The 25,912-nt window shown below is 37.7% G+C and overlaps 1 protein-coding gene across 9 annotated transcripts in view; it reads right to left on the reverse strand.

Annotated features, from left to right (window-relative positions):
* Positions 1-25,912, reverse strand: part of GRIK1 (glutamate ionotropic receptor kainate type subunit 1) — a 424,458-nt gene that overhangs the window by 116,219 nt on the left and 282,327 nt on the right. For all 9 annotated transcript variants that reach the window (XM_068545737.1, XM_068545736.1, XM_068545733.1 and 6 more), the window contains 3 exons: positions 12,864-12,917; positions 9,497-9,670; positions 617-760 (listed from right to left, as the gene is read on the reverse strand). In XM_068545737.1, the coding sequence (XP_068401838.1) occupies positions 617-760; positions 9,497-9,670; positions 12,864-12,917 (372 nt within the window). The remainder of the gene's footprint in view (positions 1-616; positions 761-9,496; positions 9,671-12,863; positions 12,918-25,912) is intronic.

Below are 25,912 nucleotides of genomic sequence, written 5' to 3' on the forward strand. Positions count from 1 at the left end.
AAGATTTCAGGGCTATTGCCCTGAAATAGCAGTGAGAACTCTTTTCTTTCCCAAACACTCTACTCTTAAAAATCCTTTAGTACATGTGGTAGATTTTGAAAGGTACCAGACTTTTCCAGTTAGCTGACAAATGGCAAAATAATCAGTATATCATTAGAACAAAGAGGTCCTTCTGTTTAGTCCTGTAGAACCCAAGACTTAGGAAACCACTGGAACTAGAGGCACTAGAGGCTGACAACACGGGAATTATCTCTGGTACTCTTCAGTGATGGACCAACCTATCCCTTGACTCAACAGACCATAGAATAAGCACCTGTGAGCTATTTTGAACATGCATGGAGGGTCAGCAGCAGCTGGGGTTATAGTTGAAATGAAGGATGCTGAATGTTATGATCTGGTAGCTTTTTAAAGCTTCTCAGCATCACACTGGAAAGTTCCTGATAGCTCTTCTAGACAAACTTTTAACAGTGAATTCCCAACAGACTGGTTAATGATGCCTTCTCCTCTCTTATAGACATCATGCCAACAGACACAAATGGGAAGGACCTCACCACATGGACAAGTCTAGCAGCGCTCAGCCAAAGGAAGAACTGAACTGTGAACAAGCATCACTTGCCTCTTTGATCAGGTTCATAAATCTGGGTCCAAGGCGCCATGGCTTGTGTCGATGGCATTGTAGGGAGCTGACAGTCAACTGGGAAGCCCGATGGGAGGCAATGGCCACCACGTACACAGCATCATACATCAGAGCCGCTTCAGTCTGTGGAGGAAAACACACACCACATCTTCAATTCCACCTTTGCTTAGCTTCCTTTACCTGTGTAATCACTCTGCCTGCTTCCTTATCTTCTATTTTTCTGATCTCAACAGCCATTTATTCTCTAGCTGAACACCTTTCATTCTCCAATAGCTATTTTTCTCTAAAATAATACCTCATATGCCAGAGAAAATTGTAGTCATGGCTCTGCTTTGTTTTAAGTTCTTAAAAAGAAAAAAGAAACGGAACTTGGATCAGCCACAAAAGACTTGACTCAGGGAACAAATATTTTTGGACTGTCTTATGTTAAGCCCAGTGTTAAGATCAACTACATTGAGTTAGAGGCTCAATATTTCAATATTGGATTCTGTTTCTCAATATTTACCTATCTATCAGTCTATTTACTTGTTTATATTTGGTAGGAAGAAAGTGCTGTGAGTAAAATTAACATGTGATTTTCAGATAAGGATACTCATGTTAGGACACTTCCATTTACCAGAGTCAAGAAGGTTGTAGTCATAGAGTGAAATTCAACGGCAGATTTGAAGAGACCTTCTGAAGAACAGACATGTGTAACTTCCTCAGAAAATATGTACTCTTGTTAGCACTTACTTTCCTGATAGAGATTATAAGTAGTCATTCCTTTGGGGAGATGGACATATTTTTCAACTCCTCATGAAATTTCTCTCATTTGCAAAATTTCACATAATACTCTCAGCATTTTATAAAATATACTGCCCTGTGGTTTTCTTTAAGGATAAAATCTTATAATACTTTCATATTTTACTTGAGGATTTTCATAGCAACTTCAAATATATTAGCTCATTTGAAATTCTCAACAACCCCGCAAAATAAGCAGAATAGATGGATTAAACTATTTATTATGTAGGAAATTGACCTCTAGACAGTATATTGATTTGTGTAGGGTCATACATATAGCCAGTAATTGGATAGTTAAACCAAGAATCTAGGTCTTATAATGAAGACTATCATGCCGTTTTCCAAAATCAGTTGATTTATTCAACATATATTTATTCAACATTTATTGAACATGTCTTGATGGAGGTAGAAAGAGAAAATAAGGGGAACTACATCTTGCATTCTATTAATCTTTGAGTCCAGAGAATATCTCTACTTTGAATACTTATTATCCTGTGCAATCTCTATCACTGCATTTTCTATATAGTATATTTATAGTTATTGTTTTTACATTTCTTTCTTGATAAAAGTGCTCAACTTCATTTTTTAGTGGCTAGCACAGTTCTTGGCACATAAAAGTTGTTTAATAAATGTTTGCTGAAGGAATTAATGTTATTTCATGCTTAAAATAAAATACACTTTTGTGAGAACCGTATAATCCCAAGGTTTTATGATGTATTTCTAAGATTAATTGCTTCACTCATACTTAATATGAGTGATATATAGAAGTTGTGATGGTAATAATTGTTAAAGCTTAAAAATATTCTGATCATTTCAGTTCAAGACTGATATAATCCATTTTATAGATCAGAAAACTGAAGTTCAGGGAAATTAAGTGACTAGTCTAAGGCTAATCTATTGACAGAATGAGACTGTTAAAAATGTAATCTATCATAATAGCTGACATTTATTGAGCACTCATATGTCAGGTGCTATTTCAAATATTTTGCAAACATTTAATCTTCACCATAACTTCTACTCCTTTATGGATGAAGAATTCACAATGTTAAATGTTGTCCCCAAACTAGTGGTGGGAAAGCCAAGATTCAAATGCAGGAAGTTGGTGTTAGAGTTTATACTCTCAACCACAAAGCTGAACTGCTTCTAAACCAACTATTCGTCTGGTGATTTAATGACTATAATAATAAGTCAACAGTGGTCAATATCCATTGATGATTAACTACATGCCAGGCACTATAAGCATTTTACACGTTATCTCCTTTAATTACTGAAGTTAAACCTTTGACGTAGGTATTGTCCCCATTTTACAGACAGAGAATTTGAGGCTTGGAGATATAGGAAACAACTTTAATAACTTTCCTAAAGTTATGTAGCCAGTAAAACAAGGAATGAAGAGTCCATCTCAGGATGAAAGTTTAGATTTCAGAGCTCATGCCCTTAACCACTATGCTATGGGGACCTGGACCTTTTGAGCAGTGCAATATGCCTTTTTAAAACACTTTTGTATATATATTCACTAACTGGCTGATTGATTTGATAGAGAAGTGTGAGGAGAGGAATTCCAATGATCTAACTTTTTCATAAACTTAACGTAGAGACTAGGATTTTAACTTTCTTTGTCAAGGTCGTCTCTACACTGGGCCGGGTAATAACAAGGTTCAAAACTATAGGCCTGATCAGTGCTTTACAAATTCAAGGAAGAAAACCATTTATTCTTAAACTATGCTTCCTTTTGTCATAAAATGTTTTCTTAAATTGAGGAGATATTTAAGTATTTTATAGCACAAATGAACTAACACTGAATTTCCTCCCCTTTTCAGTTTTATGCTGGAGGCCTGCTTACCAAACAGCAACTCTCAAGTCATTTTAGGTAAATGTAAAAAAAACTGGCTTGTGTTCCAAATGTTATCCTTCCAAATATGTTTGTGTTCACATTTTATTTGCATCTAAAGCCTGGAAGAGACCACAGTGCTCAACGCCTGTAAGAGAATCTTTTTGCAACAACATGTATCATGAAACAGGCATATTGAAAGTGGGCTTCTTGACAATGCACAATGTTTTGGTTATTACAATGATGTGCAATAAAGGATTAACTCAGAGGGCTCAGAATGCTCAGTCTCTGCACATTCTGAAGAAAGGACTAGCCTTTGACTGGCTTCTGGGAGATTACCTCCTTAGAATATCCTGCCTGATCAGAGTATCTTTGTATCCCTGGGGTCTTGGGTAATGCAAATAATTTATATTAACAGTGTGATTTATGGTGAATGCCTGTTTTTGTTCACTTGGGGTTCTGGACCGTGCCATATCAGTTTGACCTCTGGAGTGGCTGGAGACCAACTAAGGTCAGCTATGTAGATGCTCTATGCCTATGTGACTGACCCCCCCCATAAAATCCCTGGACACCAAGGCTCAGATGAGCTTCCCTGGTGGCAACACTTCATAATGTTGTCACACATCTTTGCTGTGAGAATAAAGCACTGTCAATGCAACTGTCGTGGGAGAGGACCACTAGAAGCTCATGCATGGCTTCGTTTGGACTTGGTCCTTTGTGACTTTTTCCTTTGCTGATTTTAATTTGTATCCTTTTACTGTAATAAACTGTAACTGTGAGTATAACAGCTTTTCTGATTTCTGTGAGTCCTCCTAGCAAATCATCAAATCTGAATGTGGCCTTGGAGACCCCAGTACAAAACAATGAGATGCTATGTCACCTTAGGGATGAGGACTAAAAACATGATATGGCTCTATGGAGTCTCCACATTTTGCTGCCTGCCTGGTATGTAACTGTTGTTGGAGAAAGCTAGAGGAGATAGGGAGACCTAGTCTTTGGAAAGCAAATGAGCAAAAAGTATAGATTTCCCATTTTCTCTCCAAATTTAGAAACATTCTCACTAACCTGATATGGATAGACAAGTCAGTTCTCCAGGAGGGAAATACTTTCAAATAATACCTCATCCCCCTCATTTCCTGAATTTCCTTTCTTACATGGTGTTAACAGTTTCCTCTATTACAATGCAAATATCTCACCCACAGCATAGAGCTAGCAGAAATTTGCCTCTTAGTATGAATTAGCTGCTTTCCCTCTTTTCTGAGACATGCCTCTTGAAGTGATGAGAATTCTGATAAGGGTGGGAGGACTAATGTTTTGCCTACACAAGCCCTGCTAGGGAGCAAAAGCTGGTGGGAGTGGATGCTTCTGAGGGAACCAAAGTGCTAAGAGAGGTGGTGAGCACTCAGGAAGTAGGGGAGAGCAACTCAAGAGAGAGCTGGGGTTTAGAAACAGGTTGTGGAAGGTAGCAAAGATATCACCATGTACTCACAATCTAGAAGTTCAAAAATTAGGACTGCAGCTCCAGCGTGTCCAGTGAGGACTGGCCCAGAAGTTGGCATATTGTGAGCCTCAATGAGTATTTGCCAGCTTTTGAGAAAGACAGGAATAGGGGAAAGAGGACTATATGTGGAGTTGGAAAGCAGACCTGGGTGATGCCACTGGTCATACAAGGTCATACCTGTCCCAGGGAATAAGCCACCTTGGGCTATATGTGCAAACTGAGGAATGTGTCTCTTGTAAATAAATGGATTCTGGCTTCAATAAGACAGAATAAGAATTCTCCCTCTGTATTTCAGAATGTCTTTTGTTCTTCTTTGATTGACTACAAATTGGAAAACAGCAGATATCGTCAAGTAAATTCAATTCTATGTCCTAAAGGCTTTATATATGTTACCTAATTTAATTTGTAAAGTAACACTCTAAAGTATTATTATAGAGATTTACAGATGAGCTAGGAGGCTCAGAAAGGCTAAATAATTTAGGTTATTTAGTTATTCAGGGATATAGCAAAGACTAAAAACTAGGTTTTCCTTATCTGGAAAGATCTTGCTTTTTCTACTGAATCTCACTGCCTATTGTCTTTCATCACAAGGGTAACAGTGGACACTCAGAGTGGACACTCAAGTTGGACACTCAAAGTGGTCTTCTCTGTGGATCATTATAGGAAAGACTTAGATGTAAGATAAGGGTACTGACTTAACTACTCATTGTGAATGCATTTGAAGGACTGGGAAGGCAGATGACATCGATGTTTTGTTGTTTCCATGACACAATTTTAGGTTCAAAATCAGAGAAGAATCCATCTGAGAATGGGCCACTCCATTACTCTAGTCTATCCTCAAAAGCCAATAGATCAAATTAGCCCAAGTGCTGAGAGGAATTTAAACATAGAGAAAAGGAATGAAGTAGATTTTACAAAATCACTCTAAACTTCAAGTAAGTTAATTAACATTTTGGTTGATAAAACATTTTTTTAATATCTCAAGATGTTTTCAAATAATGAGTTTCACTATTTTTGAACTCTATTGACTCAGTAACAGTTTTCTTAATTAACTCAATTTTAACCCTGTTTTTTAAAGTCAATATTTTTTCTCTAATTAAATTTATGTTTCTTAAATCTGAAGTCAAAATTTTTGGACTTAGACATGGTCTGCTTCTTCTTATTTTCAGGTTTGGATGTGTTTTGACATAGTAATATTCTTTGTGGATATTTTTAGTGTATGACGTTCTAAGAAATTCTTAATAGTTAAAACTTGAAGAGGAAAATAGATAAGCAGGTGGAAAGTAAAAATACATAGGTTAGAAAAATTCCTATATTATATATTCGTATGCGCATCTGTGTATGTATGCATCACACAGAAAAATATGACTATAAAGGGCTACAGGGAAATTCACTTTGGAGAATGGTGGGATAATGCGTGTGATTTAGGAGAAAGAAATTCTATTATAGTAGGGTATTACTCAAATATTAATAGTGGTTAGTCTATGGTTAATTTTTGAAATAATATTATTACTTTAGAATGATCTCTCTCTTTACTAATCATGTCCATTTCTCGTTTATAGAAGCTCTCTTTGGACTTTTGCAGTATTATTTCAGGCCTACATGAATATTTTTCATTAAATATCTTGAGTCTTAGTAGACCTCAATTCATATTTATTTAGTACATTAATTCCTTTATTAAATACGTATTTATTGAAGATCTGCTTTGTGCCAGCTAGTGCTGGGAATAGAGCAGAACAAGAAAAGACAAAATCTCCAGCTTCATGGAGTTTATGTTGTTGTAGGGGATGACAACGAACAAATATAAATATGACATATTGTCATAAGGGCTACAGAGAAAAGCAAAGCAGGTTAGGGGAGGGGGAATAACAGGAAGGGGACTACTATATTAGGTAGCAGGTTCATAGAAGGCCTCTCTGGTGAGGTAGCATTTAAGCAAACCTGAATAGGGGAAGGTTCTAGGCACTGGAAGCAGCAAATCCTGGAGATGCAAGAATGAATGTAATGCTGGACCTGAGATATATAGGCCCAGTGGAATTGAAACCAAAGGACTTTTTAACTTTAAGGTAGAGAAGAAAGAGTTTGAGTACAGAGGCAATTTGAGAACAAAGACCTGTTAGCAATGGGCCCGGGCTTGGGGACTTGGGGTATGCTCTCTTGACTCAATGATCAGTCCATTGGATGCCCTTATACTTGTCCTTTAACCTTTCTGTGACTCTGTTTCTATATCCCCAAATTAGCCGCCTCTACTAGAAGCCAAAAGGAGACAGTGAACTGCAAAATGGACTATTTGGATAAATAAAGGTCAAAACTATGCTTCACAGGATCAATTTCAAGGCTCTATCTGCATGACGATGGGATCTGACTACTAGTGGGCAACTGAGTGCTACCAGTTTTTTCGACTAATAATGTCATGCCCTAACATAGCTACTGTACCCAATTTTAGAGCAACCTGGTGAGCCACCCTCTTCTGTCCTAATAAATCCCCATTTCCTTTTTATAGTTTATTATAATAACAATAACAGCAATAATAACAGAGACCCCTCCGGTTAGATGAAAAGACAATGATAAACTCTAGACCGAATGGGATCTCTCATCCACTGGGACTTGGCTCTGCCATGCTTCCTGTCTGCAGGACCGCTGGGCCTGATTGGGTGAGAATAGAATGGCTCTATCTCCCTCATTCAGTGGTTTGCCTCGTCTCAGTCAATATGTACAAACTGTTGTATCAGCTCAGTATAATTGAAGGGAACAGACACTTCTTTGCTACATTAAGCCATACTTGTGATGAATATTTAATGTTTGTCTCGAATCCACAATCTGTGTTAATATAGCTCCAAACTATAACTCTTTTAGTCATACATGCCAAGCACAGGTAAAAATCTCATCCTGTGATAGAAATCTTGTTTGGGAGGTGGGGTTGGGGTGTGGGCAGAAGATTTTGAACCATATTTAAACACACTGGAATTATAAATTCAGCAGGAAAAAAAACCCACAAAAATTAGCACCTCTCTCTCTCTTTCTCTCTCTCTCTCTCACTCTCTCCCTCTCCCTCCTTTTCTCTCTCTTTCTTTAGCTTTTCTTCTTCCTTTTCAGAAGTCTAGTATTTCCCTGGATATTCTCTACTTATTCTTATTCAAAGCAATGTTTCAAATCATTCTAAGACTCATTTGTACCAAAATGCTTTCTATCATTGTCTTTCAGATCTCTTTGTGTATTTTGAGTTATTTCAGGTTTAAAAAACAGAAACTTTGAACATGGGATCCTCCAGAACCACTTCATTCATTCATTTATTCTTTTTTGTCATTTGCACCTCATTTAGAAAAGGTAGAAAAAGAAGAGTAATCCGAAGTTTATTTCTCTGTGTGATGATACCTTTCAGTTACCGGTAAATTGCATCTTAAAAGCAATAGTGTTTCTCCCGATGACGGGAACAGAGAATGAAATACTATGCCAATTTAAAATGCTATTACCTGCCCACATTCCCAATATCTTTTCCTTTGGATGACACTGTTCCGGCACAGACTTTTTTTTTTTTTTTTTTTTCCTTCAGTTTTCTTCCATCACACAGGGAGCTTCATTAGAGAATAAAGCAAGAGTAGGTGCATTTGACAACAAGAGACAAATGATGTTAGTGAGAAGCTCTCTGATGAGGCAGTTTGCAATTTATCTGTTCAGCAGAGTACCTGTCTCTCCTTAGGAGGCAGGCTTGGCATCTGCTTCAAGAGCGACATATGGCTGGTATAAAGCACTGTCAGTGTCTGCAGAGGTGTACCTCCATGTACCCAGGACGGGAAGAATGTGAACACACCAACTCTATGGACATCCAGATTTTCCCACATGTGCTTCTGCTTGCTGAGATGTAGCAGAAGCGAGGAAGGCAAGCTAGTTCTGCAGAACCTTTATATGCAGCTTGCTCCTCCTCTTTCCCTCCCTCCTTCCCAAGGTCACATTCCCAGGGACAACCCTCTCCCCACTTACCCTTGCTTTTGTTTATGCTTTGTCTCCATTTGGCTGACAGTGATGGCTACTCCTGTTAACTTTTTTACCTGAGGCTATTACTCTCAGGAAGCTGAAAACAGCAGTTTTTGATAGTAGCCATGCACAGGCTTTCAAAATAGTAAGTCCCCTACATATGAACCTTCAAGTTGCGAACTTTCAAAGATGCAAATGTGTGTTTCATCAACGTCAGGCGTGAGTGAAATTGCAGTTTGCCCTCCGTCTCCTATTGCTGATGATCTTTCAGCTCTACCATCTCCCACCTCCTCTCCTATCTCCCACCTCCTCTCCCATCTCCAGTCAGTAACTCTTCTTGCCTGTTCACTTGATGCCAGCTCCTGTATGCCAGCTGTTGTACTGTACTACTGTACTTTTCAAGGTACTGTACTGTAAGGTTAAAAATGTTTCCTTTATTTTTTGTTTGTTTGTTTTCTATGTATTATTTCTGTGAAAATTATTATAAATCTATTATAGTACAGTATTATATAGCTGATTGTGTTAGCTGGGTAGGAAGGCGAACTTTGTTGGACTTATGAACGAATTGGACTTACGAACGTGCTCTTGGAATGGAACTTGTTCATATGTAGGGGACTTACTGTACATAAAATGTTTTCTCCTCTTCTCATACAAGTCAAAGCACAGGTTATATCACTTTTTCCTCTCACTATGAAAAGCATATGAGATTCTTAACCTAACCCCTAAGGAAGTCAAACATTATCTCAAATGATTTTATTTTAAAACTACTTACTGTCATCATGCCATCCAAAAGGCCAGTCTCGGGCCTGGGTGGGGCCTGAAGTCTCTCCATGGACCATTTCTCAATGATGGATGACACGTGAGGATTGTCAATATTAAGCAGCCGAAACCCAGTCATATTTACACCACTGTACCTATAGAGTTCCAGATCTAAAGCAAATAAGTCCTGCGCAGTATTAAAAATGATAAAAGTAGAAACAGTTAACATTTTCTGTGCTCTTTAGGCAAAAGAGAACTAATGATTGCAGAAGCAACAAATGATTAAAACAAGAATGGCAGCCATCATCACACTGGTTCTATAAAAGAACATTTCCTCTTGTTTTTCACTTGCATGCTGCCTGACAAACTCTAAGGCAGTAATCAGTTTTCATTTTCATCCTTTTTTTTTTTTTTTTTACAATAGTGTTAAAGTTGGTATAAACCAAGAACAAGAATTTAGCTGCCAATAATTAGTATGCCCTTGGGCACAGGATGTGACATTCTGAGAAGCTAGAGAAGTCTGTTCCTAGGATATAGTCTTTGGGGAGTTGAAAGGGATCTTTGTGTCCATTTGATTCATTGCTTTTATTTTGTAGATGAGGAAACTGCGGTTCTGAGTCGTGATGTGACTGGCCTGAGAATGATCCACTTGTCAGTGGCAGTACCACCCTTCTCCCTCATAACTTGCTGCCCCAGGCTGCCTTGAATATTGCATAGGAGATGAAGTTTGGAACTTGCATATACATTTGACGGAAAGATAACTCTCAGCAAAAAAAAAATACCATTCCCTTGCTCACTGAAAATAACCCATGTCCCATATAATGAGAGAATAAAGAATGCCTGGGGCAAATGAGCCCTGAGCAATATTAAAAATGATAAAAGTAGAAAGAGTTAACATTTTCACAAGCTCAGAATAAGAACCAAAGTGTTCTCTTCAGAGAATAAACTGGAGCCTATGGTTGTGTTGATGTGAGTATCTTAACAGTAGTATTTGTTCCCTTTTAGATAATGTTGCAGGGAAAAAACTTGAACCCACCCTAGTATTTTCCATTACAGGTGAAGCTGAGTGTAAACCAGAAGTTTATGTTGACTCATATTTAAAATAGACAAGTGATAATTTCAACTTTTTCCTGTAAAGAAATGTTAGACACTAAAACATGTCATTAAAATATCTCACATTTAAGAATAAACCAAACTTTCAAAATAGCATTTAACAGTTAATAAAAGAAAAAAACTTCCATGAAAATTTCTTACCAATGTAACTGCTTTATGAAAGAACAATACAAAACAGTACATTATTTGTGATGATAGTGGTTACTAAAGAGAAGTAGCTTCAGAAACACTCCATGATGTTTATGTGCAGAAGATGCATATAGATTTATTCTTTTGAATAACTCTTTTCTACATCACTAATTCTTCCCAAGATAACTTTGGATTAGACTGTAGAACCATAAGAATGCATCTCTGAACTCGCTCATGTAAGAAAAAGTATACTGCCTTTTAAATGATTATATTTATTTCCCTTGCACTAACTAATTTTTTCTTTAAGTTTCATTAATACTCATGAGCAAGAGTGGTAGGAATATAAAAGCAAAGCATGGCAGAATGCGGATAAAACCAAAGGGAATTGTTTAAAGAAACAAATTTAAAGAGTAAGACCCAAGGAAGAATGATTCCTTTAGCATACTCAATGAATAGAAGGAAAGTTACTCAAGATACAGGGGGTTCATACAGAAACTTCCAGGATGCATATTGAATCCCTTATTAATTCAACAGTACAAAAATACAATGTGCTAAAATGGATACATTAAGCATGTGCAAAATTAGCTTGGTTTCCAAATTGTTTCTATGCAATATACAATATGGAAAGTTTGAGGTCCAATTTTCAACATCCCCTTGTTAGCGGAGGATGAGGAAAGCAAGAGTGTGAGGGCAACTGGTTTGTCCTTCCATTGAAGACCAACCTTCTTAGGTTTCTTTGTTTATATTTTTCTCATATTTCAACGAAACCAACTCAATTGGTGTGTACACCTGGGAATGATGGGAAGTTCTAAGGCAGATGGCAATCTCACCTTGAGTAAGACCTATGTGTTCATGGTGATGAGGAAAGGACCATATTTGTGATCAGAGTAAGATACTTTCCAGTTCTCAGGGTCTCCTTCAACTGTTCTGACAGAAGACCTGATCAGGATGTCAATGAAGGAGGGAAGACCACGGAAACTTTAGTTCAGAAATTTCTGCCCTGCATCCCACTCCCTAGCTCCAAGCTCAGGAGCAGTGATAATTTTGACAACTGCTCCAAAGCATTTGTCTCATGGCATCCTCTGCAGCCCTTCATGCTCTTAGAGATACTTGAGTTAGGGATGGAATTTACTACTTCTAGAAGTATGTGTATGGTAGCTGCCTGATCCTTGTTCCAAACTTTGATTTCCCTAACATACTAGCCTGCCTTGCCAGTTTTATTTGGTAAAATGATACTCTTACTGAATCTCCCAAAATCTGGGTAGATTTTAGTCGACACACTTTTATAGGTTAGAAATGGTGGTTGGCCCTGTGTTTTCTTCTCACGTAAAAGAGTGGAGTATGTGTGTTGGGAGGGGTGTATTGCGTGTGTGTGTGTGTATGGCGAGAGCTATCACATCATTTTGATTTGTTAACTGCCTAAATCATTCTCCCTTGATCTGATAATCTGTCAAAATTTAAAGTTGTATAGTTTCTTTTGAATTTCTCCAGCTTACAGCCATGATTTTTCTTATGATGAAAAATGTTCAATGTGGAAAGCATCTCCCAAGCTCTTTATCTTGATGGTCTTCAAAACACCTGACAGGTGAACCTTGGCCAACCCAGCTATCCACTGGACACAGGTGGTGAAATCACATCAGATCAAAGAATGCCAAGATACTCTTCGGTGTGCCCTCTAATGTATATAGAAAATGTAGATGATTCTTCTTTATTAATAGTTTGTACTTTGTCAGTTTCTATTTAATGAAAGCTTCATTTTAATTCCTTTCTGGGTGCACTTGCATTGATGCTAGTTAAGAAAAGAAAAAGAAAGAAAGAAAGAAAGAAAGAAAGAAAGAAAGAAAGAAAGAAAGAAAGAGAGAGAGAGAGAGAGAGGGAGGGAGGGAGGAAGGAAGGAAGGAAGGAAGGAAGGAAGGAAGGAAGGAAGGAAGGAAAGAAAGAAGAAAGAAAGAAAGAAAGAAAGAAAAGGAAGGAAGGAAGACACCTGCTGTTCAGCATTTCTGGATTTAGAGGGTTCTTAGGAAAGTAAAACAAATCTCCATGACAATAACCTGCCTTGACACTGGTGGGGCTGATTTAAAAATAACTGAAGATTTTTTTTTTATAGTGTGGAATACATTTCCACCAGATACGCTTACCAGGGTTGTGAAAAAGTAATGATAGTACTCAGTCATCATGCCCATGAACAGGATCTGCAAAAGAGAAATAAGGGAAGAATCAGAAACAGAATTATAATAAGAAATAGATAATTAGTAGGTTGACTGCAATAGCTTGGAGACATAGAATAGGAAGGGGCTTTAGAAATCCATAGACTCAGTAGATCAGAAACCTGAGACAAACCAATGATTGATGTGGAGCTAGGATCCAGGCCACTGACCTCCATCCAATGCACTTTCAGTATGCTATGTTTGACTTTCATGGAAGTAATTGGTCTGATGATCAAATTTAAAAATTGTTTATGCTCAACAAATTTTATATCTGGAGTTGCCCATAATGACACAGAGTTTTGCCTTTCCTACTCCCTGGGTTTCTGAGTAATCCCATGCTTAGATATATATTTTATTGATCTCCTTAGCTTTAGTACTTATCATAATGCCTCAGAATAAAACTCATTAAATGTTGAATTGGCAATACTGAAATGTAGATATATTTAAATGAGGATTTATAAATATGTGTATCTCTGAAACTCTTCTTTCTACCCCTTTCCCATCTTATCCCATAGAGTGAGTAGGGGAAAAGAGGATTGTTTATAGATAGAAGGATGGGGACTATTTTTACACCTATTCTCACTGCCTCTTAATTCTGAGTCTGTTACCTAATTGGGATCCTGACAGTTCCAAACATCCTGTGTATATTGTTTTTATTTGGTGTGGAGGGGCAAAAAGGAGGTAGACAGAAAAGACAGGGGTTCTAGGTAGAGGTAGTTTCTTAAAACTGTGATCTTATTTTTGGATTCCTGAAAATGGTGTCCACTGAGAAGAAACAGTTGCAAATGCTTTGGAGATAAGATATTGTCATCAATTTTCTAAATCAAGAGTATCACCTTCCTTGGCGCAGGTCACAAAGGACTGTTTGAGTGTTGTCTTTTTGGTATTTGCATAGAAATGGATGGAGAAGACTTAGAAATGAGACTTTCAAGACAGTTTTCCCCACAACTCTGATATATTCTGGATGCAAATGAGAATCCCCTCTGGAAGTTTTAAAATCAGATATTCTTAGGCTCCATCCCAGAGACATCCAGAATTAGAATTTCTGAGAGTGGAGCTTCTATATTTCACAACAGTGGCTGAAAATCACTGGTCTATGGAAAACATGTCCGTTTGCATTAAGGAACAAAGACTTTCATAACTTCAGTTGAAGAGATGGATTGAAAAGTTCTTCAGAAAAGCAACACAAGTTATTGGAGCTTTTATAAGGTGTCTAAGATATGTAAACTAGAATGATTTTACATGAAAGGGGATAAAAAATGGAGAGGGTATTTGGAGATGGTATGTAACATACACGAGCACAGATCTGACACTTCTTATGCCCTCTCTGCTAACATGGAAACCAGAGGAATATTTGGTGAAAATGTAATGTCATGAAGGTAAGACAAATGACAGGAAACTCTCTCTGTGAATCATAAGCCCACAGTATGTAAGTCACTCCTATGGTGATAACAAGACCAGGTGCACAAAAGGATTTTTAAAAGGGTAGGATTGCTTTAGGGCCATCGATAACATTTAAAGTCATGCTTGGTGAGGTCTTATTAGCTGGCCTCTTATATCACTGGAGCATAAAGAGCTAACCTGCTGGGGTCAGTCAGGAATTCAATTTTTCATTTAGGTTGTTAGTATAACTGCAGCCAAGACTATCTCTTGAAAGGGAACTGGAAAGTTTTATGTCAAGATATAGACCTGGACACTGAGGTTTAAAGTATTGTTTCTGAAAAAACACAAAGGCACCTGAGTTTCCAGCTTTTCACATGGGCTAATTTTTCTTTTTAAACTTTATTGTGGGGGCATTTGATCACCAATTGAGAGTATAGGCTTTTTTTTTTAAAGCAACCATTCAACTAATTATTAATTATTATTATTATTATTATTATTATTTATAATTTCTGGAAGCAAATATTCATTTGATATGTCTCTTAATGTTAGAAAAGAGTTACACAGATGCAGTGAATAAATAGCTAATGGACCTGCTTTTGTTGCAGAAAGAATCCTTGGGTCTTCCAGATACACTTTTTATTTGATATACTAGAAAAATCCCCATTCTTGATTTTCCTACCTAGTGCCTGGGTCAGTGCTTCCTGGTTCTTCCCTTGAATTTCCTAGAAATGAAAATTAAGAAACAAGTATAGTCATGGATCACTGAGCTGTCAATTTTGTGGACTCTCTAGGACATGGGTGAATGAGAAGTGTTTAGATAGAAATAATGCCAATAGCACCAAAGCTCTTTATAATGGTTTGTAGACTGATTGGGACTGACTGCTCTGTTGTCAAATGGTAGTATACTTTATACTTTATAGCATTCACACCACGATTTTCTCTCTGCGTGTTGGTATTTCAGCTAAAAGTCATTAAGGGATTACGGAAATGCCATATCAAGATAAATGTCAGTTTTTCAAATAGTGTAATCATGATATGGGGATTTTTAAATGGTTCTTTGCAAAACTGACTTTTTCCTAACAAACACCACCTTGTCTGAATTTTTTTACTGTATTTTTCTGGATTGACCAGGAGGCACTGACTTAGACAGTGTACACTTTACCAAGACAGTATTACTAGGAACTAGTTTTGGCTCTATTTAAATCATTTTTAATGGTGCAAAACACATCACATCACATCACACACACTAATAAGTAATAAACGTGGCTGTCAATACTATTTGTACTGACAGCACATTCCCCTTAATTGCTTCCACCAATACTTTAATAATAGTTGTTTCCTAACAGAATTATTCTTATTAAATATCCCCTTGAAACCATATTATTGACAGATTGATAGACTGTAAAAACCTAGCCCTTTCAATAGAATTTTATATCTATAGTAGGGATGTATTTAATACCTATTAGTCTTCTTGATTTTGGAAGACCCATAGGGTGGATTTCCTTAGTGCCAGTTCCAATTTTCCAATGTGATAGAATTGCATTTCCTGGCCCCTTGTGCTTGGGTGGAGCCATGCACTGGTTTTGGTCAAGGAAGTGGGAAAGATACTGACATATGTCACCCTCCAGAGATCTCACTCACCCTGACAGGTGACTACCATGATTATCAGTGCCAGACAAGCCAATTTTTTGTTTTTGTTTTTGTATTTCTGAATAAATACAATTATATGTTTCATAAATACTGTAAGGTATGTCATGACTTTCTTTTGATTACTAGAGACTTTAGGGTCAAAATTGTGGGTCCTCCATTAGCAACTACTCAGGAACATAGGATATATATTCTATGTGTTAATGCCATTCAGCTTTATGTTTTTCTTTAATTTTTCCCTTGGTGCCAACTTCATCCCTTTCTTAAAAAATATTTATGACTTTTTTCAAATGTATTTTTCTAGGCTGCTTCAGTTCTTTGTATAATAAAAATATAACATGAATAAATTATCCTGGTTGGGAGAAGCGGCATAATTTTTTTTTCCATAAAAAGAGTTGAACTATTCAGATCTTATATAGCTGGATTGGGTTAGGGTAACAAAAAAGGCCTCCAACAAAATACCACTCATAGTTAATCATATTCTATGTCCTTGCAGAATCAATGATAAGAACTCAAAAGTTCTTGTAGATGGTGATGGCTCATTTTATGTGTCAACTTGACTGGGCCAAGGGGTGCCCAGATTAAACGTTATTTCTGGGTGTGTCTGTGAGGCTGTTTCCAGATGAAATAAGCTTTTGAGAAAGCAGATGACTCTTCCCAATATGGTGGGCATCATCCAATCCACTGAGAGTTTGATTAGAATAAAAAGGCAGAGGAAGAAGGAATTCACCCCTTTTCCTTCCTGCCTGACTGCCTGAGCTGGGACTTTGGCGTTCTCCTGCCTTTTGACCGAGATTTTCACCACTGACTCTTCTGATTTTCAGGCCTATAGTTTCAGACTGTAATTACACCACAGCCTTTCTCGGTCTCTAGCTTGCACATGGCAGACTGTGGGCCTTCTCAGTCTCCATAGTTAAGTGAATCAATTCTTCATAATAAATCTCTTCATATATATTTCCTATGGGTTCTGTTTCTCTGGAGAACCCTGGCTAATACAGAGAACAATACCAAAATACTAAAAGTCCTACATACTCTGCATACGTATGACATTCCTTTCTATCTAGATAACACAGTCCTTAAACCAGTGAGGGGAAGAGAGGCTGACACCTACGTGAAGGCTTTCTCTGTATTATGCTATTATAGAAATGCCACAGACTATTCTATTGTTTCAGTGGCTAGAAAATAATTACTGTTTTCTTTCTTTTATAGTCAAAATGAATCATCAGAAAGCAGAATAAAACTCATTGACATCTTTATTCCTGTCTTGCCCCTAGGTTCATCAGAACCATTTTATTTTTAGATTCCATGTATATGTGTTATCATATGGTATTTGTTTTTCTCTTTCTGACTGACTTCAGTCTGTATGACAGACTCTAGGTCCATCCACCTCACTACAAATAACTCAGTTTTGAGAATGGACTTGAGGACACGGGGAGGGGGAAGGGGAAGCTGGGACGAAGTGAGAGAGTGGCATGGACATATATACACTATCAAATGTAAAATAGATAGCTAGTGGGAAGCAGCCGCATAGCACAGGGAGATCAGCTCGGTGTTTTGTGACCACCTAGTGGAGTGGGATAGGGAGGGTGGGAGGGAGATGCTAGAGGGAGGGGATATGGAGATATATGTATACATATAGCTGATTCACTTTGTTGTACAGCAGAAACTAACACACCATTGTAATGCAATTATACTCTAATAAGCATGCTAAAAAAAAAAAAAAATAACTCATTGACAGTTGACTCTTGGAAGGACAACTCTAATGACCCCACTGTTATCAAGGTTCTCTGAAGCACAGTTGTTGTTCATTAACTATGATGGCTCCACTTTTGCCCAGCTGTTCTCTGGAGTTTTTACAATAGAACTCTCATGGCCTTGTTCACAATAGTATTGACTCTTCCTGGTCTAGCTCTGTTGTTCTTTGCAAAGACGGTCTTTTGGATTTAGATGAGTAGAGGTATCACATACAGCCTGAGCATCACAAAGACCATAGTTTAGTTTGTCTTGAGAACCCTCATCTAAGTCTAGATGAAGAGAGTTTGTAGAGTCTAATTCCTATGGTTGGTGACAGAGTTGGTCTATAAGACACTTGGAAATTCTCTGAGAAAAATCTTCGCATAACATGTCCTGGTATAAAGACACCTATGTCACATTTCAACAGGATCATTTTCCTGAAGGCAATGCAGAGCTATGGAGACAGCAATTCTCCACAAACTCTCAGCATCCATTGCTAAAAGCAATTCATACATCACAAATAATTGGCATAATGCTGCTATCATAGTAGCAGAAACTTAAAATGGAACCTGGAGTGCTCCTAAGCATTTTTGAGGGATTCTTATAATATTCATAAGGGGTTTTATTACTGCATCTTTCCATTGAAAAATAGGTGTCTTAGAAGTGTATATTGACTAACCTAAAGTGTATTGCTCCTTTTATAGCCTTCTCAATATCAAGATAAATTCTAAACCATCAGACATGATTTCTAGTCAATAATTTCAAGTGAACAACTTCCAAATGTGTGACGTACAATGTGGCTAAAATAATATTTTTACCTCAAGATAGAAATAAGTTATTTCAGCATAAAAAAAATCTTCAGGAAACCAGTTGAATAATATCAAGTCTCAGAGAAGCAGTTTTAAGAAGAAGGCTTGAGCTCTAAGATGTAGCTCTTTCTCACCTGCCAACTTTGGTACTACGGGCTGCAATTGCACTCTCCTCTGAGCAGAATGCTCCTTTGGCAACGTAGTTTTTAACGTTGGTCACCAGTAGAACAAGCTAGGTAAATTAGGCCTTTAGATCAGTCTTTACTGATGCAAAAAGATACACTCATACAATACTGAATGACTGTAACTTATATCTACAAAGGTAACAGTGGAATGTATGGAAAATAGCATTGGACCCCTGAAAACCCTGACATGTAGAAAACTACCCATATCCTTATGGAGTAGGATGAATAATGGCCCCTTAAAAATGTCCACATCCTAATTGCCAGAATATGCTAATATGTTACCTTACATGGCAGAAGAACTTTGAAGATGTGATTAAGTTAAGGATCTTAGTTTATGGGAAATTACTCTGGATTATCCAGGTGGGCCCAGTGTAATCACAAGGGTTCTTATAAGATGGAAGCAGATGGTCAGAAGGCAAAGGAGGTGATGTGAAGATGGAAAGAGAGGGAATGAAAGACAGTGTGATGTGGGACCACAAGCCAAGGAATGAGGACAGCTTCTAGAAGCTGGAAAAGACAAGGAATTAGATATTCCCTGAATCCTCCAGAAGGAAAATAGCCCTGTCAACAGCTTGATTTTAGACTTCTGACTTCCAGAATTGTAAAAGAGTAAATTTTTATTGTTTAAGCCACTGCATTTGTGATAATTTGTTACAGCAGCAATATGAAACCAACACTCCTAATTTGCTCATCTTTCTGGGATTGTGGTCTATGAGATTGCACAATTTTGGTGTATTGCTATCAAGTGCATGTATCAGGAGGAAAAATGACTTGTTTGAAGTTGAAAACTTTCTAAATTTCTTTGTGCCACTCCATTCACATACATATACTAACCACATGCATGTACACAGATACAGCTACCCACAAAGAGTCTGGTTTTCCTTCCATTCAAAGATAGTGCTATGCCACTTACAAACCCAGGCCACTTTCCTCCTGTCTCCAAGTGAAATCAAAGGAAAGCAAAGGGTATTCCACATAGTGTTGGTGAATGGAATAGCTGCACTATTTGAGAGTGTCTTTCAGTCTTAATTCCTTTATAAGCTTCTCTCTCTAGAGGTATGGTCAGAAGAAGAAGGGAAGCTGATACTAATAGATATTAATAAATGGAGTGGAGCCCAATGGGGTTTAGTTTAGCCTCAGAAGATAAACCTACTAGAAGAGCCACATGACATCATCCAGGTACACAGCAGAAGAGATTATGCTATTTAGGGAGTACAGTCTGCTGACAACAGAGCAGCAAAAAAAAATTTCCCCTAGCAGAATGAAATAGGCAATCTGGCAAATAGAAGAGAGTGGAGCTTTTGGAGGATTACATGAACCCAAAGAAAAAAACTCTCTGCAACATCCAAGGGAAATTGGTGGAAATATGAGGTATAAGAAAGACTATAGTAGAAGAAAAGTTTTAACAGCAAAGAACTGAACGAATCTTGAAGTTGGAAATTTAGCAGAAAATATTTTGCATACACTGTAATCTTTTTGCAATAAGCTTCTTTCGTAATGGTGGTAATAAAAACTATACCTCAAATTTGCCTGAGGGTAACCTTTTGAGGGAGAGATTAGTCATGTAGTCACTAAATAGTGGTCTTGTTGGTCTCATGATATCTCTGTAGCACAATAAAGTTATCATAATTTGGGTCCTGTTTCTCAGTTTTTTGGCTTTTTAGATGACTTTATTTTATCAATTTATCTAGTAGCTATCAGGCTTAGAAAACAATTATTTTTATCAGTGTTTTTCAGTGCATTAGTATCTCCAAAGAACTCTTTAAAAACACCCATGCCAAAACAACAACAACAACAACAAAAACACCCATGCCTGTACCCTATCCCTAAATATTCTGATTTATTTGGTCTAGGTTCTAGGCATTGGTATCTGTGATACCAAGACTCTCCAGGTGATACTTACATATAGCCAGAGCTGAGAACCACTGATTTATATTAACCAAACTCATATTTTAAAGGCATAACAATAATGATCAAAACTATTATTTGATGAGTGCTACAACATGTCCACTGCTGTGATAGGTTCTTTATCTACTATTGGGGAGGAAGTGTTATCCTCAATTTATAGATGTGAGTATAGTTATAGTACTTGAGCCCAGGTTTGATTTCAATCCTGGGCTCTTTGTGCTATATTTATAATAGGAGGTATATGTGGGAGGAAAGTCAGTAATTTGTACAAAGTCCTTCTGTACTTTGAGAACTCAAATAAAAACGTATGGTTCTTTAGTGAGAGCAAAGTTAGAAGGACAAAGTTAGAAGGACAGGAATTTATCTTAAGGAATGAATCCATCAAGCCAAGAGAGCTTGATAAGTTGCCCCTCTATTCTTGTTCAGAGAGCTGGACCCCATTATAAAAGGTTGTACCATGGTTGATGCTGCAGGTATTATGAGGAGCCTCACTCACTTCTCCTCCTTCTGTCAGGAATTCAGACCTACATAGCTCTTCTATTACAACATCTCTTTAGATATTAGAATTAATTAGATTCTAATTTTAAATCCCTTTAGTGATCTTTCAGGAAGAACTTCAGTCTCTTTAATGGGGTCAGCTTTCATGAAGAAAAGATAGTTTGGGACTTCCCCAGTGGCACAGTGGTTGGGAGTCCGCCTGCCAATGCAGGGGACACGGGTTTGAGCCCTGGTCCGGGAGGATCCCACGTGCTGCAGAGCAACTGGGCGCCTGCGTCACAACTGCTGAGCCTGCACGCTGCAGCTGCTGAGGCCAGCACGCCTGAAGCCCATGCTCCGCAACGGGAAGGGAGGGGCATCTCAGTGAGAGCTCCGCGCACCGCAACAAAGACCCAACACAGCCAAAAATAAATAAATAAATAGATAAATAAATAAATAAATTTAAATCTTCAGAAAAGTTTAAAAAAAAAAAAGTACTACTTTAAAAAAAAAAGGAAAGGATAGTTTGTAAAAAAAATTGTAGTGCAATTGTTAAAATTGTGTGATACACATAATAATAGATATTTTTGTGTGCTTGATGTTATAATGGCAGTGGACACAAGGTGCTTAGGGCTTTGCATGACATGCTAAACAATGCGGGCTTTATACTTAAGGCAATAAGGGGGTGGGGCGGGCACTCAGGAATTTCAAACTTGAGAGGGGTAAGATCAGATATTTTATTTAAAATGAACAGTTTTTGAGGCCACATGGAGGCTGGGTGGAGAAAAGGAGAGGGAGGGGACTTGTGACCGAGAGATCAATTGTTCTAGCACAGGAGGAAGATGATGAAAGTGATGGAGAAAAGGAGGTAGAATCTGAAATATAGTTAGAAGGCAGAATCTACAATATTTGGTAACTTTCTTATTAATAAATAAGAAAGGTGAGGGAGAGTCAAGGAGATTCCCAGGTTTCTGGCTTGAGTAATCGAATGGTATTTCTGGTTGGTGGGAGGAAGGATGAGGAGGAAAAAGCAATATGTTAAGTCTGGCATGGAGACTGAACGACATCAGATGAGATCCTCATAAGGTTGGGAGACTTGGTAATTCCGACTGAAAGGAGGTTTGGGAACAACTATTGTGATATGGTGGAGGAGGTGACGCAGTGATAGAGTTAGGATTGGGAAGCACTGTATCACTCTTGTAGTTTTGCCTAGATACCAAATCACTAATAATACTGATGATGCTAATCCGTAACATGTGGGATACTTCATGCATCAGTGGTGGGCTGCTTAGTGCCTTATAGGCATTGTCACATTTAACTTTTCTCAAAACAGCATGAGCTATGGGCTATGACATTCCCATTTTACAGATGCAGCAAAGAACAAATAACTAAGTCCTCTACTAAATAACCTCATTCAATACATTGAAGTTTTTCATAGTACTTTATTCTCCCTTTACCCTGGCACAGTCTTTAGCACATAGAAAACAGCCAATACATGTCAACTGAATAAATGGTGAAATTTAGATCTTACAGGGTCATGCTTATAACAGAAAGGATGTGGCTAACAGTCATGGGGAAAGTAGGGTGGAGGGATCTTTTTGGTAAAATCTTGCATTTATGAAAGGTTGAAGAAGCAGGTATGGTTAACATAATGAAGTGATTTTTAACCTACTTCAGTCTTCAGCCTTCTTTAGGGAATCAGATAGAAGCTATGGATCTTTTCCCCTGAGAAAGTCACACCGAGGGGCACAGACATCCTCAAAATTTTGAACAGACCTGAGGCTCACTGATCCTGCTACAGGCTTAAGACATGCTTTTTGTTATACACATCTTCAGATTCCTTGCATGATTCCTTTTAAATTACCCCCACTTCTCTTGCAAAGATAATTTCTCTTATTGCCTATTACAGCCAAATTTTGATGTAGCTGGAATTAAGCATTAGAGCATTTCTGAGGCATATATGTGATTTTTATTACCTCTCAATTCGGATTGAAACAAATCTAAGTCCTTTTCCAAATCTACTCACTGGAGGTTTTAGAGCATCCTCGGAAGGGCATCCTGTACACTAAGAATACAAACAAATTGCAAACCCTTTCAGTAAATTTTTGATTATTCATAGAGGTCAATTAATTCTTGTGTATATTAATAACATACTCATATCTATGAACTGCTCCTTACAATCCAAACTAACTATGTGCTCAGGAAATGTAAATAGATTTTAATATCAGCCTGAGAGAAACGTAATTAGAATAAGAATGTGCTGCCAGAAAAATTATATAACGAACTGCAAATTATCATCCAGTTAGTATAAACTGAGATTCATCATGATTACATTGTCAGGATTTATCCAAAGTAATGAACTTCTCATCAATTAAGTATCTCAAAGACTACCAAAGGGCTCTAAAAAACCTTAAAAAAGAATGAACTGCTTAATTATTTCCCCATTTCTTTGAAAGCCTACTAAGTACAAGGCAATGTGCTAGTTCTTTATGTCTAGACGCTAGTAAGAGGATTCTTGATCGCTTGTATGCATGGAAGCTCAGAGCTGAAGGGAAGCTTAGCAACAATTAGAATCTAATCCAACAATCCTATTTTACAGGTGAGGTGACTGAGTCTCAGAAAAATAAACAGACTCGCTCAAAGTAGCATATTAAGACGGGCTATGAAACTCAGATCAGAGACACATTAGACCCTGGTTTGAAATTCCAGCCTTGCCATCTAGTGTATGCTCTGGAACCTCATTCTTCTCATTTGTAACATGGGATATTTTGAGGCAGTAAAAAGATAACACTTCAGTCAAATACATAGCCTATTCTGGCACACAATGACTACCCAATAAATGGCATTTATTTTATCCTATTAAGGGAAGAGCAGAGTTTGCAACTGCATCTCCCAACTTTCAGTCTAAGACGCTAGTCACAGTTCCCTACTGCTTTAGAAATTAGCTTCATGGTCTCCAACCAGTAAATTGGCATTAGACAGCTAAACTCTTGTGACATTCATTTTCAAGGTCTCTTTTTGCCTTAAGGTGGCAGGGATTTGGGGTTTTGTTGTTGTTTTCATTGTTGTATCTTTATCACCTTCAATCAGTGCTCAACAAATATGTGTTGAATGAAATAAATGAATTTCTTTACCATGTCCCCACCACATTCGCTACTTGGCTTCAATATAAACAACATTTCTTGAGAACTTGTGTAAACTAGAAATGATTGGATGTTTGAGAATCAAAGGAAATAACGCATCCAAGAAATATGAAGCTTAAATAAAATGTGTTCCAGGTTCCATTACTTGTAGAATCAGTTGACTTCTTGGTGTACATAACAGTAGCAGAATAGGATACTTTCTTTTCCTTTTAAATCCTGAGATAAGTTTCAAATCCCAGCCTAGCCACTTGCTGGCTCTGTGACTTTGGGCAAGTTACAAAATCTCTCTGAAATCTGTCAGTTTCTTGTATGCAGAATTTTCTCATAAAAATTAAATGAGTGATGCATTTCACTTGCTTAGGACAGTGCCTGGAACATAGTAAGTGTTGAGTAAAAGGTAGCCCTAAGGTCTTTGGCTTATTTTATGTGTTTATGATTAGAAATAACAGACTTGGGGATATGACTTAGCTGGTGCAGGTTCCAAACACAGATTTGCAACCTTTTAGCACATCACAGCTGTACTGCTTGACTTGATGTTTTCTGTCCTAAGAGATGAAGGCTAATGGTATTTCTGTCCTGTGAAAACATGAAATGAAACCCATCTAACTACCTCTGCTTGTCTTGGTCAGAGATGTTAGGCATAACTTATATGGGGAAAAAAATCCATGCACAAAATTATTTGATTAATCAGCATTGCCATTGCACTTCCTAGCAGAGGGAAGCCAAGCGTTTAAAAAATACATTTTCTGCCTGGTCTTGTTTTTATGTTAATTGAAACAAACAAACAAACAAAAAAAGAAACAAAAGCACACAAATGTTGACAGGAGAAAATGCAATATAATTCTACAAAATATTTTGGTACTAAAATGTTCTATGGAGGCTAATGGCTCAATTATAGCTTAATGCTCATTGCCACGAGTGTTGTAAGAGGAAAAACATCTCCCCTCTGATGCACTTGTTCATGTAAACAAGACAGCAGTTTTCCTGAGTCAGAAACAGTATGTGCACGCTCATCCACTGGCCACTCTCTAGCTCAGGGAATTGGCCCAGCCCTGAAGCAGCTTCCCTGCTAGATGAAGCACCACTGCATCCCTTCCCTCCCTATCAGAGAACCATTAGGTTTCACTATGCTTGAAATAGTGACCTGCTTTCTCAATCCTATTACAGGATTTGAAAACGACTCTGCAGTTCTCCAAAGAGGCGAATTTATTTTCAGGAAGGAGAATCATTAGCTCAAACGCATTACAGTTCTTAATAATACAGAATTTCAGGGTTGAATGAAACCTTCCTTTTGAGGAAACTGAGGCACAGAGGGGTGACTTGTTCAAATGTGCTTGGCAGAGTTGAGAGTAAACATACTGAGTGGAGTGGAAGAAAGGTGATTTGGGAGATTACTGATTAAGAGCTTCTAAGCGCAGTTCTTGGATCATTCATTTCATCTATTCATTCAACAGAGATGTATTGGTCACTCGTTGTGTGTCAAATAATGTAATAGATGTTGGGGGTTTGGGAGAACAAGACAAAGAAAGCTCCTATCCTCTTGGAGTTTACAGTATAGTCGGGGATAGAGATAACAAATGAATCAAGATCCTTAATTAATTATAGATTTTTATTAGGGTTGCAGAGCAACTAAGTAGAGTGCAAGGTCATAAGGAATGAGAAAATAGTTTCTTCTTCTTTATCTCCCAAGAGTT

The sequence above is a fragment of the Eschrichtius robustus genome, chromosome 6 (assembly GCF_028021215.1).
Source record: "Eschrichtius robustus isolate mEscRob2 chromosome 6, mEscRob2.pri, whole genome shotgun sequence".
Lineage (NCBI taxonomy): Eukaryota > Metazoa > Chordata > Mammalia > Artiodactyla > Eschrichtiidae > Eschrichtius > Eschrichtius robustus.